Here is a 20,145-nt window from a genome sequence, read left to right on the forward strand (position 1 = left end):
CGATGTGCTGTGAGTTTGTTACCCTCTCAGGGCCGAAAGTCACTTATATGGAGTCCTTGATCTTCCATCTTCAGAAGGACACACTGTAATGGGAAATTTGTGTGGGTGAAGACTAAATGATCTGGGCCTCAACTACCTTCAGATATGAAATCCACCTGTACCATGAACACTCAGCCATTTGGGTAGCGTATTTGGGCAGGGTGATGAGATGTCTCTGATCATGGTTCCAATTTTTGACCACCCTTCCTCTGTCTATGGCACGGTGAGTGGCTATGTCGAAGATGGTGATGTTCCCCTGCCTTCTATATTTCTTCGTAAACCTCTCAGTGTTGGTCTGCCAGAGTTTTCTGAGAACTTGACTCTCTCTTGGTGGAATTGGTGTGAGGCTGGGAGAGAAGCAAAGGTGCACCTGAGGTCTGTCGGTACCCAATCTGCTATGTCCACCGGACATCATAATCAGGGCCTTAATTATATCTGTCTGATATTTTGCTTTTTAGGTCAATTAACACCTAGTGATTTATTGGCAATCAAAATAAGCATTTTAGCTCTAACGTGCTGTTGAATTGTACAAGCACAACATACTTATATAGTTTTTCACTACTGGGCTAATTTTTAGCATTGAACTCAAAATCTGGCCTTGATTCCTCCTGTTCCATATTTGAGATTCTTTATCACAGCTTTATAGATTTTTTTTATTATCTTACATCATGAAACAGACAGGTGAATTATTATTTGACTCAGCCTTACAAGTTGAAATGTTATTACCAGTACAACTCAAGATATGATATTATATGATAATATATTATATTATGTTATATTTGGTAGTGAATGTGGAAAGTTAAAACCAGTATATCTCAAAAGATCCTGAAATTAAATGACAAAACCAGTTAGATGTTTGTTTTTGTTCAGTACATAAACCCAATACCTCTTTGCTGTATGACACTCAAGGGGCCCCACAACCGATGCTCCTGATATGTTTTGCTATTGGTACACAGACGTTTTTCACATGCCTACATGCTTCACATGGACTAAGAATACCAAGGGTGTCGGTTATAGGGTACCTTGTGTGCTGCACACCATAATGGCGAATTTCAGTATTTTAACATTGCTTTTTTGCTGGCTCATAACTATGTGTTTTCGGTTTGTATATGTCTATATAATTTTTTTTATTTGCTGAGTGAGAGAATCTTTAAGAATTTTCTTCAGCACATGAACAGGAGGATTGAAAATTAATGACTTGAAAGTGGCACCATTTATTATGTTTTATAAAAAAGTGGAAGAATAAAATTCAAAAAATAGCTATACAACATTTGCTACTTTGTGCTACTTTGTGCTCTTGCTTTAGCTTAAAAGGCTGGAGAAGCTTTTCTTGGAATAACATTTAACACATATAATGTTAGAAATATAGGACCAGTGTCACAGATTAACTTCAATTTGCAATCTGTAAAACAGCTCATTAACACTGAAATTATTGCACTGTAAGCAAAACTCTATGTAACAGCTTTAACTCTTGAGGGCTGTGATAAAAAAGCTCGATCTCAGGCAAATTGTAATTTTGTGACCATGTCTTCGAATTTGAATATGTATATTGTTAGATCTGGCCCTTTTGTCAGGTTCATCCCCAAACATTTTGCCTTTTGCTTCCTATTTTTCTGACCCTGTTTTTGTTGGCAGTAGGATTCTGGGCACGTTACCACTGGTGATCAGTGCTAAAGTGCATATGTTCACTGTATAAATTGTGCCAATGATGGTTATCCATGATTGGCATATTCAATTTACTGGTAAGTCTCTAGTAAAATGCACAGAGTGTGCCAGGGCCAGTACATCAAATGCTACTTGTGGGCTTGCAGCACTGGTTGTGTCACCCACATGAGTAGCCCTGTAAATACATCTCAGACCTAACACTGTAGTGTCGGTGCGCACAGTTGTAAACTGCCATGTTGTCCTGACAAGTGAACCCACTTGCCACACCCAAATCTTCTCTTTCCTTACATGTAAATCACCCTTAAGGTAGGCCCAAGGTACCCCCATGGGCAGGGTGCAGTTTATGTGAAAGGTAGGACATGTACTAGTATGTGTGACATGTCCTGATAGTGAAATACTGTGTAATTCATTTTTCACTGTTGAAATGGTATCTCTCCCATAGGCTTATCATTGGAGTTGCACTGTAACATTTTTACATGTGTAACTTGCAATAGGGACAAGATAGGAAAATTAAGTTTAGAATCTCTGAACTCAGAATTTATTAACACACCTTTTGGTGAAGGTGATTTTTAAATCCTGTGTTTAAAAATGCCACTTTTAGAAAGTTCTATGTGCCCCTGGCTGGCTGTTTATTCAGCATCTGGTGTGTGAGTGACAGGATCTGAGATGTGCATTCACTCTAGACAATCACTGGGGGGTTTGAGGTTTGGCTTGCCTAGCCTGGGTGACTCAACGCAGGCCTGAATAGACCTGCTCTGCATTTAGAGTAATTTACAACAAAGGGTGGTGAGGGACAGAGTCTCTGAATTAAGCAGAATACTCTCACCCAGTCCAAAGATCAGGGCTAGATCCAACACCGTTTTTAGCTCATTGCACCATCCCAGTTTCAGAACCCGGCTGTATGCAAATTAGTCTGTTCCTGTCCCAGTGCATGATGGGAACAGGGCAAACCAAACTACAAAAGCCAATTCTTACACTGGGAAGGAAACAAGCTTCCGGGGACCGGTTTCTGGCATTACAGCCGTATTCGGCCCGGCTTGCTTGAATCCTGATGGTGCAATGAGCAAGGGACTCATGTCTGAGTATACCCTTCCACGCTTAGGGTGGACAAAATAATTTACAACAAGGGGTGGTGAGGGACAGAGTCTCTGAATTAAGCAGAATACTCTCACCCAGTCCAAAGATCAGGGCTAGATCCAACACCGTTTTTTAGCTCATTGCACCATCCCAGTTTCAGAACCCGGCTGTATGCAAATTAGTCTGTTCCTGTCCCAGTGCATGATGGGAACAGGGCAAACCAAACTACAAAAGCCAATTCTTACACTGGGAAGGAAACAAGCTTCCGGGGACCGGTTTCTGGCATTACAGCCGTCTTCGGCCCGGCTTGCTTGAATCCTGATGGTGCAATGAGCAAGGGACTCATGTCTGAGTATACACTTCCACGCTTAGGGTGGACAAAATAATTTACAACAAGGGGTGGTTAGGGACAGAGTCTCTGAATTAAGCAGAATACTCTCACCCAGTCCAAAGATCAGGGCTAGATCCAACACCGTTTTTTAGCTCATTGCACCATCCCAGTTTCAGAACCCGGCTGTATGCAAATTAGTCTGTTCCTGTCCCAGTGCATGATGGGAACAGGGCAAACCAAACTACAAAAGCCAATTCTTACACTGGGAAGGAAACAAGCTTCCGGGGACCGGTTTCTGGCATTACAGCCGTCTTCGGCCCGGCTTGCTTGAATCCTGATGGTGCAATGAGCAAGGGACAGACTAATTTGCATACAGCCAGGTTCTGAAACTGGGATGGTGCAATGAGCTAAAAAACGGTGTTGGATCTAGCCCTGATCTCTTGACTGGGTGAGAGTACTCTGCTTAATTCAGAGACTCTGTCCATCACCACCCCTTGTTGTAAATAATTTTGTCCACCCTAAGCGTGGAAGGGTATACTCAGATGTGAGTCCCTTGCTCATTGCACCATCAGGATTCAAGCTAGCCGGGCCGAAGACGCCTGAAATGGCAGAAACCGGTCCCCGGAAGCTTGTTTCCTTCCCAGTGTAAGAATTGGCTGTTGTAGTCTGGTCTGCCCTGTTCCCATGATGCACTGGGCCAGGGACAGACTAATTTGCATACAGCCAGGTTCTGAAACTGGGATGGTGCAATGAGCTAAAAAACGGTGTTGGATCTAGCCCTGATCTCTTGACTGGGTGAGAGTACTCTGCTTAATTCAGAGACTCTGTCCATCACCACCCCTTGTTGTAAATAACTGCATTTAGAGTAGTGGGAGGAGCTGTGATTACACCTGAATAGGCTGCGTCTCCTTTTGCACAATGCTGTCTCTGCTCCCTGTGGTCATGCTCCAGCAGTGATGGCAGAACTGGCTTGGACTGGGTTCAGAGACCCTTGCCACAAAGAGAACACCTCAAGCTGCCCACCACCATGGACCAGTGTTGGGGTGCCCAGTGGTGCTAACACTTCCCTCAAACCCAGAGAAACCAAGGCAAACAAAGCCTAACCGCATAGCCGCTCTCCTGGCTAATGCACTCTGGAATCTCGCCCCATAATGCTTTATGGGGACTTTGGAGGATGGGACCACCACCGAATCGTTCAGCATGATGTACTCTTTGTGTTCAAGTCATATGCTTGGTAATCACCCTAGGTTATTGGGGTCCCCAAAATCATCACCACCCTGACTGGTTGATACATTTCCAAGTTTGCTTTTGTTGGGGCTATATGTTTTTTAGCATTTAAAATAGATTTGCTTGACCAAAGGTGTGGGAGGTTTTTAAATGAGCATTGCATTGTGTTTTGGTACGGTGTACTTTTATTGGGGTACAGGGCATCCAAGAGTTATCTGGAAGTGTTTTTTGATTGATAGAATTTTATTGTAACATTCTTGATTGCTTTCTGATGTAATGAGGGGTGATGTCAGTAAAGGACTGTGGTTCATTGCTATATTTCATGCCAAGTGATTTATGATTTTATGTGCCTCTCTGTGAGAAGCGCTTAGTGGCGCATTGATTTATGTTATGTGGTTTAAATATGTAATGCAGTGATTTATGGTCTAATGTGTGTTATGGGTATATAATACAAAGATGTTTTTGATATACCCTTGTGCGCAGTCTCTTTTGGGGTGTGTCTAGAGGGTCATTGGTGGGTGTGTTGCGCAAAAGCTTTACACATTGTCTCTGGTATAAGCCTGACTGCTCTGCCAAGCTACCAAGGGGGTGAGCAGGGGTTATTCTGGGTGTGTAACTCCCTTACCCTGACTAGAGTGGTAGGTTCTACCTGGCTTAGGTGTATACCCTAGCCAACCAGACACCCCATTTCTAACATATATGTATTCTTTGAAAACAAAGGTTAAAGAGATGTTATAGTTACGTGAAGAAGCCAGTTAAAACACCGTTTTTAGATGACCAGATCTACTGAAATTCACCAGGTATAGTTATCTATGGTAACTATATCTCATGCCCTCACTGTGTACAGTTTTGTCATCAATGATGTCATTTCAAGTGTTGCAGTAATGTTATCAATGATGTCATAAAACATGTCATGATTGATGTAATAACTGAGGTAAAAATCTGTGAATAGCTATGGCGCCAGTTTTAGTTAGACCAGTTCACAATTTATAGTTACTGTTGAATTTCGGTGGTCTTGTTAATTTAAAACAGTATGTTTCAACTGACATTAATCTTTGTTTTTATCAGAGAATGTCTAGGTTTTTTTAATGTAATGTAATATTTTATTAACATACATGTTAGACTTGGTCCTTTCTGAAGGTTCAACCTGAAACTTTTTGCCTTCATCCTCCTATTTTCTGAACCCATTTTATTTGGCTTTTAGGACTCTGCGCAGTTTACCATTGTTCACTCCTTTAAACATGGCAGAATTGTTTTACACCCCATTGGCATATTTAATTTACTTGTAAATCCTCAGTAAAGTGGTACCACATGTTCTGAAGGCAGATAAATTAAATGCTACAAGTAGCACTGATTGTGCCACCCACTTAGGTAGCGCTTTAAACATGCATCAGTCCTCCCATTCTGTGCAGTTTTTAAATGCCATTTCACTCAGGCAAAATAATCCTTTTACCAGGCCCAAATCTTCCTTTTTAATAAATATAGGTTACCCCTAAGCCCTGGGCAGCCCAGATGGCAGGGTGCAGTGTATTTAAAATGTTGGGCATGGGCCTTTAAGGTTTACATCTCCTGGGAGTGAAAAACTCTTAAGTGTCTTTTTCATTACTGCAAGTCCTACCTCTCTTATAGGATAACATTGGAGTAAACTTATTACATTTAATGAGCTCTAATTACCAAATGGGAACAGGTAACCAGTTCATGTTTTTTGGGGGGAATTGTAATGAAAAATTCTAATGTATGGTGAAGTTGTATTTTTAAATTAGAATTTCGAAAAAAATGCCCATTTCAGAAAGTAAGCATATTCCTTCCTTAACCGTTAGTCCCTGCAGCTGGTCACTTGACTGGGTGCAGTTGATAGTTAGGCTTTGTGTATTGCTCCTAGACAGTCGCACACAATAGGGAGCCTTGGTGTGCATGGATGGGTCATCTCTGGCAAGATGGGAGGGAGGAGCTGGGTCCAGTCCCACTAACCTTTGAAGGACTGCATACCCACTGTAGTTAGTCTGAAGCAAGGGCCAACAAGGGAGGGCACCTTTGCACTTCATAGTTCTGTCTCTAGAAGCTTCTACCAACTTCAAAGGCACTATTGCGTGTAAATATCAGACCTCAGACACCAACTCTTCAGTACACTTCTGGACCTGTGGATACTCTCCCAGGAAGGAGGACAGCAGTGACGTGGAAAGGAGTGCCACTCTGCTGGACTACTGACCTGATGGGGCTGCTGTCCTGTTGTGCTGATCTGCTCCCCTCTTACCTGAGGGATAAGAACTGCACCTGCATCTCTTGAACCCAGAATCCCAAGTGATTCCATGGTCTAGTTGGCTGGCCTAATAATCTAAAGCCTCAGTGACATAACAGGCTTCCTACCAATCTGCACCTGGAGTCTGCCACCCAAGCCTTTGGCCCTGCAAAGTGGTGTCCTCTCATTCCTGGACCCTAGGAAGTGGACCTAAGGTGCTTTGCCAGCCTGTGTGGATCTCCTCCTATGTGCGGTGCAACCCTGATGAGAACCAAAGCATTGCTGCTGCTTCGTGGATCTGAATCGCTGCAAAGACCAGCAACGCCTCCGCATTATCTTCAGAGGCACCACTGCAAAATGCATTTTTTGTGCTGCCCTCACATTCTTTTCCTATAGGCAGCCACATTGAAGGTGCTGGACTCCGTCTCTCAGACCTAGCAGCTCTTCGGAACCAATTCAGCACCCCAACTGCACATCACATCCTCAAACCCAGAATTTGCATCGCAAGCCCTAATCAATGGGTTCCTTGATGCCTAGCACGGTCTTCCCTCACTGCTTTACCGCACCTCAGAATAAGAGCATCGCCTCGGCTGTATGACTCCTCTTAGATGTGGATTCTTGTAATGGAAGCTTGTTCAGCTGGGCTAATTGTGACCCTGTAAGTGGTAGGCTTGCACTTTATTTTGGTCAGCCTGAACTTGTAATGTTGTCCCGGTCCATTTGGCCAGGTGTCCACGGTTTTGCGCTTTGTGCTTTTTGGTGCTGTTTTGACTAAAAACATTAAAAATGTTTATCTCCAGTTCTACTGATATAATTTTTGTTGTTTCGGTCTTGTTATATATTTTTTAATTATCTCTATATTTCTAAGTTGGTGTGGGATCCATTTTGAATGAGCTTTTCTCGTTATTACTGTTTGAAGTGTTGCACAAATACTTTACTCCTTACCTACTTAAACCTGACTGATCTGTGCCAAGCTACCAGAGGTTTAAGCAAAGGTTCAATTTGGGTTCATTTGTGCCTCAGCCTGACAAGAATTGTTGTTGCTGCTTGACCAAGGCTCACTACCCAGTCAATAAACAACCTAATTTCACTGGGGCGTCTCCTCCTTTAGTTACAAAACTACTTTATTGTCATTTTATTTTACTCCCGCAACTGAGTCTTGAGGGTGGGGTCATTAGGAGCAGGAGGAGTGGTGGGCTCAGGGCACTGCCAGTGCACATGTCAGTTTGGCGGGCTGTCCATGGCTGGCTAAACTGACATGTACACTTGGATATGTCCAGGCTATTGCTTGGCGATATCGGCAGGCTCAGGGGCACAGGCTCCCAGTCCCTGTTAGAGCATGGAACCAGCCCGCTCCGTCTAACCCCCTTGATTCTCTCATGCTGGGTAATATCAGCATGAGAGTAGCATCTGGGTTGGTGGAGGTAAGTCTGGGTGCCTGTGTGAGCATCGGAGCTGAAGAGGTGGTGAGACGGTGAACGTTGGGCTGCAGGCACATTTTTATTTTTTTATTTTTTATTCTCCCCGCGCTGCTCCCCCCATTGCCCCTGCCTGTGGCCCTACTGTAATTTTGTAAAATATGTAACACCAATCCCACACTCTGCTCATCCATATCAATGCAAATTAAGATATTATTACCCTACCTAGCTGCAACATCACTTAAACCTTTTTGGATTTTTTTCAGTGAATTTCCAGTTTTTTTTTAACATAAAAAAATATTTTATCACTATATAGAACCCCAAACCGATACCATCTACTGCCTTCAGTCGTACTCCAAGTGGGGCTGGCCAGGCCCTGTTTTTAGCTCCTCAGGGCAGCCAACCACGCCCAGTAACACGCTGGTGCCCAAAACCCCAGCTGATCATATGTTTTGCGCAGTGGGGGTTAGGCACAGGGAGGGGGTTGGGTACAGCCTTGCACCCAATCCCCCACTCATGGTGAATTGGGCACATGGCCTAACTCCCAAACATCATGGGTGTACACGGTAGATGTATGACGTTACAACGCATACTTTTACCACGCATACCTTTACAACGCGGTTTTTACCACGCATACCATTACAACGCATAGCGCTTAGAGGTGCTGGATAGTGGTAAGTATAATTTTCTATTCCAACTCCAGTCCCAGTGGACACTAGGGAAGGTGTTGGATAGAATATTAAACTTATTGGTATGCGTGGTAATGCCTGCGTTGTAATGGTAGTGCGTTGTAAAAATTTTGTTGTAAACGTTACATACCGTACACGGTTGATTATGTATGTGATGTTCGAAATAAGGCAGACCTGCTGACTTTGTCAAAAGGTCAGAATAGCAAAATATAAATACTAGGAATATTGGTTTTATGAAGGGGTCAGCATATAAACATATATAAAGCACATCATTGCCTTTGTCAAAAATCACCAATAATCATAATCAAATGTAAATTTCATCAACTTACACGTGTAATAAAAGTGATCGTCATTAAAAAACGTGAATACATTTATTTTTTATGAATCTTTGAGTCTTTTTCTAACAGTTTTCAAGCTACAAAATGCAGTCAAAGAACCAACCTACTCTGCACTCTAGCTGAAGAGCATAGAGCTCAAGCTAGGAGTGCTTAAAAACTATGATTAGCTCTCCTGAGGTCATGGCTTTAATAACACAGGAGACTAACTGTTTTTAATGCTGCTGTGGGGCTGTTGCACTCCCTGCAGCCACTCAAATCAATAAGAAAAACGTTTGGTGATGCTGCTGTCCTTTCTAGGGACACCACCAAGCTGCAAAACATATATGTTAAGAGCCCTTTCAGGGCACTGTAGGGAGCACTGAATAATAAATGAGTTGCTCCTGCTCATTTATTATTACATTTTTAATTGAGTGTTTGGCCGTCTGAACACCCACATGTTTATTTTTTGGGGAGGGGTTACGAGGAAGCACCAGGGCCCCTGTAGCCCTGCAGGCTCCCTGCAAGTGGCCCCATTTCTTGAGGCTGCACAGGAGCTGGTCACACATTTTTTAAAAACGTTTTTTATCCATGGGTTTCCAAGTGCTACCCAGGCCACCCCTCAATTTCTTTTTATGTTGTGGGTTGTGGGGGAAACCCCAGGGACCACATAGCCATGCTGGCTCCCTGCCAGCACAGGAGCCTCCTTCATAATTTTTGTTTTTTTAGGTGGGTGCCCTGGTCCCTCAGTGCCTTCACAGGGCCTCCTACAGCATTTGCTATGTTGGTGGCTCTGGGGAAGATCCATGCAGCCATCCTGAGAGCAGCGGGAGCTGGCCTACCTCCCCCCAATGGGAATCGGTCTTCTTTTGCTCTCACTGGGCAGTAGTAATTTTGTATTTCCTTGCCTGAGACACGGGTAGGGAAAAAGAGTTGTGATCTCATTCTGCTCCTGCAGATTTATGCTCCCATCAGATGGCAGCACATTACACTTCCCTGCCTCTTGTGTTGAAAAAAGATGATATCCTAGGGTGGGCGTCCCCAGGTCACAATCCCTGTGCCGTTCTAGAGGGTGAGGACCCAGGGGCATCCTCATTTAGAAAATTCTGGCCCTGCAGGTTGGGGTCACTAAGGGTTCATTAAAGCTTGGAGTGGGGACGTGCCTCATCCTCGCTATTTATAAAACTCTGGCCCGAGGGATGTTATGTTATGTTATGTTAAAAAAATTTTATAGCGCTACTAACACCTGAAGGTTTCTTGGCGCTTGTGCTGAAGAGACAGAGAGAAAGTGAGGGACAGAGCTAATTGTAAGCCTCAGTAAACAAAAAAGTTTTAAGGAGGGATCTGAACCGAGGATAGTAGGAAGACAGCCTTAGAGGAAGGGGAAGGGCATTCCAGAAAAAAGGAGCTAAGAAAGAAAACCTAAGTCCGCCATGTTTCTTCCTCTTGAATCTCGGGACTGATAGCAAGTCAGTTGGAAAGAGCGAAGATTGCGCGTGGGGACATATGGGTGAAGGAGAGAGGAAATGAAAGAGGGGCCACCGCCTGCAAGGGATTTAAAAATGATGCAGCCTAATTTAAACTTGCAGCGTGCAGTGACCGGAAGCCAGTGAAGACTTTTTAAGAGAGGACGAACATGTTGGTGTCTGGGTTGTCGGAAAATGAGACGCGCTGCCTGATTTGGATTAGCTGGAGTCTCTTGGCTTGGTAGTCAGGAATGCCTACGTAGAGCGCGTTGGCGTAGTCAAGTCTAGAAATGACTAACGCCAACAAGGCCAGGGTAAGGGCTTCGGTAGTGAGGAGGCGGGAAATTTTGCGAATCTTCCTAAGCTGAAAGTGACTGGAGGACACTACCGCGCTGACTTGGGGTTTCATAGAAAGATCGCTGCTTATGATAACCCCCAGACTTTTGGCTGAGTTCACTGGGCAGGGGGGATTACCCAGACTGGACGGCCAGAAAGAAGGTTGCCAGGGGTTGGAAGGCCCCCCGACAAGAACCAGCTCGGTCTTGTCGGGGTTGAGCTTAAGATGGTTTGAGCTCATCCAGTTGCTGATAAAACAAAGAGTGGTTTGAAAAGTGGAAATTGATTCATCCGATTGGTCGATGGTAAAGACCAGTTGAATGTCATCCGCGTAATTAAACGCGGTGACATTCAACCTGCGGAGAGAGCGGATCAAGGGAGCCAAATACAAATTAAAAAGGAGTGGGGACAAGGAGGAGCCCTGCGGGACTCCGCAGGTCAGCCCAACCTGGCCTGCTGAAAATTGGGACAGTCTGACTGCCTGTTGGCATCCAGACAGAAAAGAGCGGATCCAGTCAAGAGCGGTGCTCTGGATGCCGGCCTCTCCGACACGGTCGACAAGAATGCCATGGTCGACCGTGTCGAAGGCGGCCGACAAATCCAAGAGCACCAGGGCCTGACAGATGTTAGCGTCGGCCCCTCTGCGCAACTCCTCCATCACAGAGAGTATCACAGCCTCTGTGGAGTGCGCAGGTCTGAACCCAGCTTGTTGGGAGTCCAAGAAACAGGTTTCCTCAATAAAGGAGCTGTGGGTCTGGGTGACGTGCGACTCCAGAACCTTACTGAGGAAAGGGAGGAGAGATATGGGCCGAAAATTGCTCATAATAGAAGGGTCTGCCGAGGGTTTTTTTAAGATTGCCACCACCTCTGCCTGCTTAAAGGAGCAGGGGACCTCACCCATGGCGAGAGAGTTGTTCAAAAGGGCCAGGGGGGGTTCGGGGCAGGCAGTGAAGGCTTCACGAAGGACAGTGGGAGGGCAGCAGTCACTAGGAGAGCCAGAGGAGACTTTATGTAAGAGGGTAAGGAAGCCTTCCTTCGTGATGGAGGGGATCTGGGTTAAGAGGTTGGAGTCTGATGGGGATCAAAAAGCCACTAGCTGAGGGAGGACAGGTGAGGCTTGAGCGGGAATACTGTTTTTAATCTTGATTATTTTGTCAACAAAAAATTGATTAAGCGAGTCACAAAGTGACTGGGAAGGGGAGGGTGCAATAGTTACTCTTTCAGGATTAGATAGTTCCTCGACTATTGAAAAGATGTCCCTGGATTTGTTTGCCGAGTTCGAAATTTTATTAGAAAAATAAAAAGACTTGCCTAAAAATACAGCTGACTTATACTTTTTTTGCAGGGAGGAGAATATCAATTTGGTTTCAGGGGAATAGCCCCGGCGCCAGCGCCGTTCGGCCTGTCGGAGCCCAAGTTTCAAGACTTTAAGATCTTCAGAGAACCACTTTTGGGCATCATGGTGGCGCCTAGCTCTGACCAGTTTTAATGGTGCCACGGAGTCGGAGGCAGAAGTAAGCCAACAGGTCAGATCCTGGGCTTGAGAGTCGATAGATCCAGTACTAAAGGGGACAGATGTACTAAGAAGGGAAGTAAATTTGCTCAGGTCGGCCCTGTTCCAATTACGCGCGGGAAAGTTGGTTTCTAGAGCATTGGTAGCAGGCGAGGGCATGGCTAAGGTAAAAGTAATCAAGGAGTGATCAGACCAGAGACAAGGGAGGATAAGGGGAATGGAGATGTCCAAGCAGGAGGTCCAGATCTGGTCCAATATGTGACCCTTAATGTGAGTGGGTGAGAGTATGTGCTGGGTACAGTTCAGGCCCGCCATAAGGTCTGAAAAAGCAAGAGAACATGGGGATTCATGAACGTCAGAGGGCCAATAATTAAAGTCGCCTAGGACCAAGATGTTAGTGTTGTTAATGGCGAGTTGGGATGGGGTCCCCATGGCCTAAGGAAGGCTAGGGGAGGAAGGCTGCATGTCCCCTTCCCATAAAAATATAATGCGCCACCCCCTTAAACCTGAACGAAATTTTGTGATGCAGCGCGTGCAACGAAATTCATTTTATTTATTTATTTGTTTACTTACCTCCGTTCATCCATATATTTGTGTTTACTACCCTCCACCCTGCCTCACCGCCCCATGGAACTTCCTCCACGGGACGCTACTGATGTTGTTCCAGATTCTAGCTGCATAACTAGAAAAGGCCTGCTGCCTTGTTTATTTTTTTTACATTACTTAGTCAGACGTTTAATGTGATCCTTGAAGTGGATGTACCAAGAGCCATCAGAGAATGTGAGCTTGCCTGCAAATTAAGCATCGGTTGTGATGGCTTTGTAAATGATTCATCTGGCTTTGAAGGTAGTGTGGGTTGCCAATTGGAGCCAATTGAGCTCCTTCAGGATGGAGGCATGCTGCAGCATATATGATGCACTTAAGAGGTGCCAATGCTGAGTCTGGGAAGATATTGAGCAGTGGGTTATGACCATTGGTGTCCAGGGTGAACCCAAGTGATTTGCCACTGGTTAAAAGTTGGAGTTCAACGCTGTAAAGGTTCATGTCATTGAGCCAGACTTGTACTGTTTCATTTTTGCAGTTTTTGGCAAAATAACAGGAACTCTGTCTGGGTTTGCCAAGCTTAAAATAAGCTTTGTCTGTCTAGGTCTGGATGAATAGCATGCATCTGTTTAAGGTATTGGAAATTGGAAGCAGAGGAGACTTTTAAGTAGAGTTGTGCATCATTGGCCTATGTGTGAATCATAATGCTGTCATCTGTGAGTAGAGCCACAATATGTTGCATAGTGAAGAAGAAAGGAGACAGAATTGAACTCTGATGTACTCTGCAGGTGACAGGGATCTTTCGTAACCTGGGTGTGCCCATGTGAACAAACTGTTGTTGGTTGGAAAGGTATAAAAAATAATAGGTGAAGGACATTGCTAGTGAATCCTATACAAGACTCCAGGGTGTATATGAGGCTGGGATGGTGTCAAAGGCAGCTGAGAGATCCAGTAGTATCAAGAGGCAAAAGCCTTACCAATCTGCCACTCTGAAGATTGTGGCTAGTATTTGTTTTGCAGTTAGGACATTTGCAGATCGCAATCAATTAATAGAGTTCTGATTCTGGCTGAGATGTTTGTTCTTAAATTCCTCACTGCATTCATACCTTATTTACTTCCCAATGGCATATGTTATTTGATCTTTTTTTAATTCTTCATGCAGATAAATATCTAGCATTAAACATCCCATCACATGTGAATGAAATAATTGATATATATATATATTTTATGAAGTCCTTTGTTAAATAAGAAAAACAGTACAATTTTAGAGACATATGTAGATATGTCATGATGAATATTTTTTTATCTGAATTTGAAAGATATTGGTACATTTTTGTAGATGACTTTGCAATATGGTACTTACATTCAACATACTTTTTTTATCATTATACTGTTTGTAAATGTATAATAAGGGTAACAAATATTTTGTGAATGGAATTGAAACTCATTTCACCCAAGTGAGATTGTGTTCATTTGTTTTTACTTCATTTTACAAGTAAATAAAGTATAATGGTACAATGTTTACATGGTTCTTAGTTTGTACTTTACTGAAAGAAACTCATACAATGTTTATATAGACCTGTGTTATATTGGCCCCTTTTATTGTGGGCTTCATATAATTTTTCAGCAAATTGTTTAGCATAATCAAAGTTTTGGGGATTCTTCATTTTTTCAAATAGTGCTCATTGGAGGTTTGAGAGTGCAGGATTTTTTTGTTTATTGTTTCTTTTTATTAATTCTGATGCTCTTTAGTGCTGTGGGTGCATGAAACATCAGGATCTATTTCATGTTTATGGATGTGATGGAACTCATTCACAGATTGTGTTCAACACATACTGGAACAGTAGAAGAAAGATAGCCCTGCGTTGGCATGGTGAGGGTACATTTAATTAGTCTCGACTGCTGCTGAACAATTTAGTGGTCAATAATTTGCCTGTAATTTAAAAATCAAAGCAATGCAATTTTTGCTGATCAATCAGGATGCAGGTCTATCGGTGTTCTTTTCACTGGTGACACCTGAGTACCGAATATTAATGTGCTTTAATGTGCTTTAGTGAGACTGTCTGAAAATAGAGTCAGTATTCTGTTTCATGTATAAGCAGAACTTTAGAGATTGGCTAAAGGAGTATACCAGCAGGACCAAAAAAGTTAATTCCCCTGTACCAAGTTTAACATGAGGATGCATTGCGTACCAAGTGAAGGGAGGGAACAAAATTGTTTTTACTTTGAAAATTTGTAGCAATTTGTGTAAGAAATAATTTAGAGTTTCATGCTGCTATACAAATGTAATATATCATTTATTTCAACAGAAACATTTTGGTGCAGGATTCGGAAAGGTTTCACATAGAACATGACAAAAATGAAACTGTACACTTGTGTTGATTGTGCCTATGTACACCAAAATATATTTTAGTCAAAAACGTTGCATATAAGGCTGTACGTCAGGTTCCATGTTGATGAAGAAACACTGTGCAGTCTAGGAATCAAAAATAAACCACAAAATGTATGTTTTAGAAAGTGTCTATCCCAGAGGCATGCATCATAGGACTGTAATGTCTCTATACAAGTCACACTTTAGAATAACCCATGCCTGTGTAAATAATTTCCCTTTAGATGCATTGTATGAAATTGTATCTTTTGTGGAGTTGTATCACAAATATTAATTATTATTCAGTTTAGGATAAATGATTCTCAAAAATATAAACTTCACTCCAGTTGTTTATTTTAGTCAGATGTGAACCCCCAAGTTGAGTGATCAGATTAAAGACTTCTTACCTGCCAGAATAGTATGAATTATGTAGGTTAGGGAATGAGTGCCTTATAACAACTGTTTGAGTCAAAGGCTTTACAAATAAAATGTAGATTATCATTAATCTGTTCTTATATATTCTGGTATATTTTGTTCTTAGAGTAGTCTTTTTTGGTGAAGTTTCTTTTTTTTAGAATTAATAATCTCAATAAGATTAATAATGAAGATTTGTGGCGCTACTGTTATTTGTGATATATTTTGAGTAACTGTTAGATGTTATTTATTTGCACATATAATTGGGGAATTTTCAGCCGCAGCCCGTGCAGGAAGGAGCGGTGGGGGGGTGGGGCCGGGTAGGGGGGATTTCGATAGATGACTATAAGGGATAATCAATTATTTATTTAATTTTCCCTCATGGCCTTCTGTCGAATCCCCCCAACCCTGCCCCACTGCCCTTACCTGCACGGGCCGCGGCTAGATATTATATCTTTCATTACACCATTAAAATATGGTTCTGTCAGACCTAGTCATACGTTGGATGCACCTGACTACAATAATGATCTGAAGTGTGGCATAAAGGCCAAGTAATTTACTTTGATCACATTCATTTATTAATATCACTCCTTTATTCATGTGAGGTAAATAAATCTGTAACCCTCTCACTTTTTTTATGAGTTTGGAATTAGCCACCAGGGCACAGAATTGCACCATTTCCTTCACTAAGTCATAAATGGAATGAGCCACACAGTTTGTTGGCCTAATTTTCACTTCTAAGAACTCTTTGCATTATACCAAACATTTGGAACTTTTCAAAAATGGTTAGCAAGAGATAGTTTTAACTTGTATCCAAAAATCTGTGAAATTGGTAGAAATATTGATTAATATCCTCAGGGGCTTATTCAATAAAATTCTGCGAGAAGGTGCGCTCAATAGCAGATAATTCTATTGTTTGACTTACTAACAAAATTCCGTTTTACTCACATAGTTTATCATTTGCATGGCGATTTTATTTGAATACCTTCATGACCTTCAGCAATGAATGAAATGCTGCATACTGATTTCTCCTACGAAGATTCCACAAATTCTCCATCTGATTGGAAATGGCCATACTTTTCTTTTACCAAGGATTTAATTGTACACCTTTTCTTGTAGACTTGTAATTTTATAAAAAATTGTTTCGACTTCCAATTTTGATTTTTTTTTTACATACAGACATGTCATATTTTTCCCAAAGCAGATGCGGATTTATTGTCTTACTAGATCATCATATATATTTAGGTTGTTTTCTAAATGTGTTGGATATTTACCTACTAAAGCAAACCCATTCATTCTCTCTTTGCAGGCATTCACGGGAAATATCAATGCAGACAGTGTTGTACAGCATAAATTTCAGCACCCGATTAAGGCAAAGTTCCTCCGCTTTGTACCCCTGAGGTGGAATACTAAAGGCAAGATAGGAATGCGGATAGAAGTTTATGGATGCACATATAGTAAGTAATCACAAAATATGTGTAGTTTCTATCTGTGTCACATCTGTATGGACCATGTTTGCAACTGCACTAACATTATCAGTTTATAGTTCCAAGACAGCATTTTATTAACCGGTTCCACCCAGTACTAGTATGTAAAAACACATTTAATTTGCCTAGTTACGTGTTTAAAAATAATATGAGAAAGAGAAAACGACTGCAAAGAATGCTTTCCACTGTAATCTACTATTAAGAACCAGGTATATGGGCGAAAAGTACCTAAGGATAATTTAGTGGTGTTACAATCACTCCATCAAATAAAGTAGATGGCATGTGTATTTTCAAGAATAAATTAAATACAAGCAAAGGAATTAAGCTTGGAATGTAGAAGAATGTTTCTTTTTAACTCTGTGAAAATCTAGTCCTTCATTTAAACTGTATTTGATCAGGCTAATCTCCCCTGGGGCTAAACCAACCTTTAAAATGTAATAGGAATGGAAGCTACAACCTTTGTGGCCTCCTACCGAGTGCCTCCCCATGTGTCCATGTGTCAGACCTCCCTGCTCCAGATCGCTTTCTGTTTCTTTCCGAAGTGTATAAGAGAAGAATAAGACACAATTTTAATTAATTGATGCCACTGTTTCTAATACCCATAGGGATATTCACAGGGAAGTGGTGGAGAGAGGAGTTAGCCTTCTTGGCTTAACGTCTCTCTCTGCCACTTCGTAAAAGCAAGACTGCACCATATTCACAAGGATATTGTGCAGCCTTGCATTTTCCCCTGCGATGGTGCTAAGTTTCACAACTTAGCGCCCACGCAGGCACCCTTGCACCAGAGTGCAAGGGTGTCTGCAAGCAGGGAGGTCTGTTTATGTACAGGAAGGTGTCCCTTCCTGCACATAAACATACCTAAAATGCCAGTTTGTAACTTACATGTGTGCTGCTTCATGCAGCACACTTGTAAGTTACAAAACTACTTTTAAAAAAAAGGTATGTTTATGCACAGGAAGGGACACCTTCCTGTACATAAACAAACCATGGCATTTTGCATTTTCCATGTGTGCTGCACAAGGCAGCACACATGGAAAATGCAAATACGAGGAGAAATAAAGCATTTCTCCTTGTATCGCCAACTTAAGACCAGGGTTTTCCTGGTCTTAAGTTTGGTGTTAGCTCCTATTTACGCTGCCCTTGTGAATAGGGGGCAACATAAATATCAATGGGTGTTGCGGTGGAACGCCCATCACAACACCAATTGCACGCCTCTTTCACGCTAAACACAGCGTGAAAGGGGGCCTATTCACAAGGCAGCGTTAAGCCACGTTAAGTGGCTTAAGGCTGCCTTGTGAATAAGGCGAGGCCACTATTGCCACTTCAGCGATAAGAGCTTGTGAATATGCCGCCCAGTGCTTTATCTGCATTGAGGCAGTACTAATTGACATGGCCTTCATCCGTAAAGGCTTTTAAAATTTAATTCTAGAACTGTCACCATCACTTCTCTACAGCACCCCTTTAGTACTTCTTCCAGTGACTCAGTGTTGGCTTTCTAAGTCAACCGTTCTCGGTTGTTTCCAAATAAAAGGAAAGAAAGCAGCAATTTAGAGATCATTCCACTGCTTAAACAGGAAGTATTTTAAGTCACATTTGAGACTAGCAGATCTGTCCTACTGCACCAGTTAGGCACTCATTGATCATTGCATTACTTTACCTACTCATATTGAATTTCTCATTCTTTAACATGTATTCGTGAGTCAACATTTGAACCCCAATAATCGAAATTCTGTGGCTAAAAAAGCAGAAACAGCAGAAGATGTCACACATAAAACAGATCCACTGGCTACGTATGGAAGGAGTTTTGCGAAGGACAGGGCAAGAGGTTCACATATTATATGGGATACAGTACCCCATTCCTCTTTATTATGAAGTATACTGCAAGCCATGCTGGAGTTCCGTGACCAAGAAAGGCACACAGCCTTTCGCTTGGTACCTCTATATGATCATGAAACTACTCAATGACGTCTAATATCCTTATGATATACAGAAGGGGGTATTTTATTTCATTCATTTTCTAAACTATGGATTTCTAAAATATAACATGTTATGATGCTGGTTAAGTAAAATATTAATAACTGAAATTGGCTTCGGCATGGGTAAATCTCAAAATGTTATCTTTTAAATTATATATATTGGCAAACATTTGTGGATACAATGCAGCAAGTCAGTACATAAGAGCATAATTATGTGACTCTTCCTAACATAATGGTTACATTTCAAATTACTACCCGACTTTGTTCTTTGTGTTCTATCATGCAGAGATCACTTTGGTGCAACAACAACAAGTTGATGGATGGAATGCTTGAATTAATCCCAGCCAGTGGTAATCGCTCAGGCCTCAACCCAATCCATTGTTTTTTGCCCACCATGCCTCCTCAGCTTGGACACAGTCAGATGTGCAAAATACCAATGGATTGGGATGTGGCCCAAGTAATTTCCCGTGGCTAAGCTCAATTCAAGCATTCCATCCATCACTGTTGTGTATACTTATTGTGTCGCCCTATGTGGACGAGTATGCCCAGATGTGTATTATGTGCACACTGTGCCACTGGAACCAAGCTATACCTGGCTGATTAGCCCATAACTAGGGTGAAACCAGTACTGAGTTGCTTGTGTTCCAGTTCAGGGAGAACCTGGCTTGGAAGTTTGGGCCAGACTGTCCTTACTGGAGCAGGGTTAAGACTGATTTGCATTTAGCTGGGTCCAAACTGAGGTGTCATGGTGTGCAAAATAATGATGGATTGGGATGCGGATCCAAGTAATTGCCAGTGGCTGAAATTAATTCTAGCATTCCATTCATCACTATTTTGTACAGTTATTGTGTTGGGAAACATCATTTAACCCGCATGCAAAACAACGCATGCCATTACAACGCGGCTATTAAATCGACTGAGTTGTTACATCGCATGCCATTCCAATGCAAGCCGCTACAATGACTTGCTGTAGGGGGCAGAAGGTGTTGGATTTTAAATCCAACACCTTTCCTTCTGTTGCACAGACTGGAGTTGGAATAGTA

At 42.3% G+C, this 20,145-nt stretch overlaps 1 protein-coding gene across 1 annotated transcript in view; it reads left to right on the forward strand.

Moving 5' to 3' along the window:
* The window catches only part of LOC144824265 (contactin-associated protein-like 5), a 1,259,345-nt gene that overhangs the window by 264,566 nt on the left and 974,634 nt on the right, over positions 1 to 20,145 (forward strand). The window contains exon 4 of the mRNA XM_078683400.1: positions 16,949 to 17,096. Coding sequence (XP_078539526.1) covers positions 16,949 to 17,096 — 148 coding nt within the window. The remainder of the gene's footprint in view (positions 1 to 16,948; positions 17,097 to 20,145) is intronic.

The sequence above is a fragment of the Lissotriton helveticus genome, chromosome 3_1, assembly GCF_964261635.1.
Source record: "Lissotriton helveticus chromosome 3_1, aLisHel1.1, whole genome shotgun sequence".
NCBI classification, from domain to species: Eukaryota; Metazoa; Chordata; class Amphibia; order Caudata; family Salamandridae; genus Lissotriton; species Lissotriton helveticus.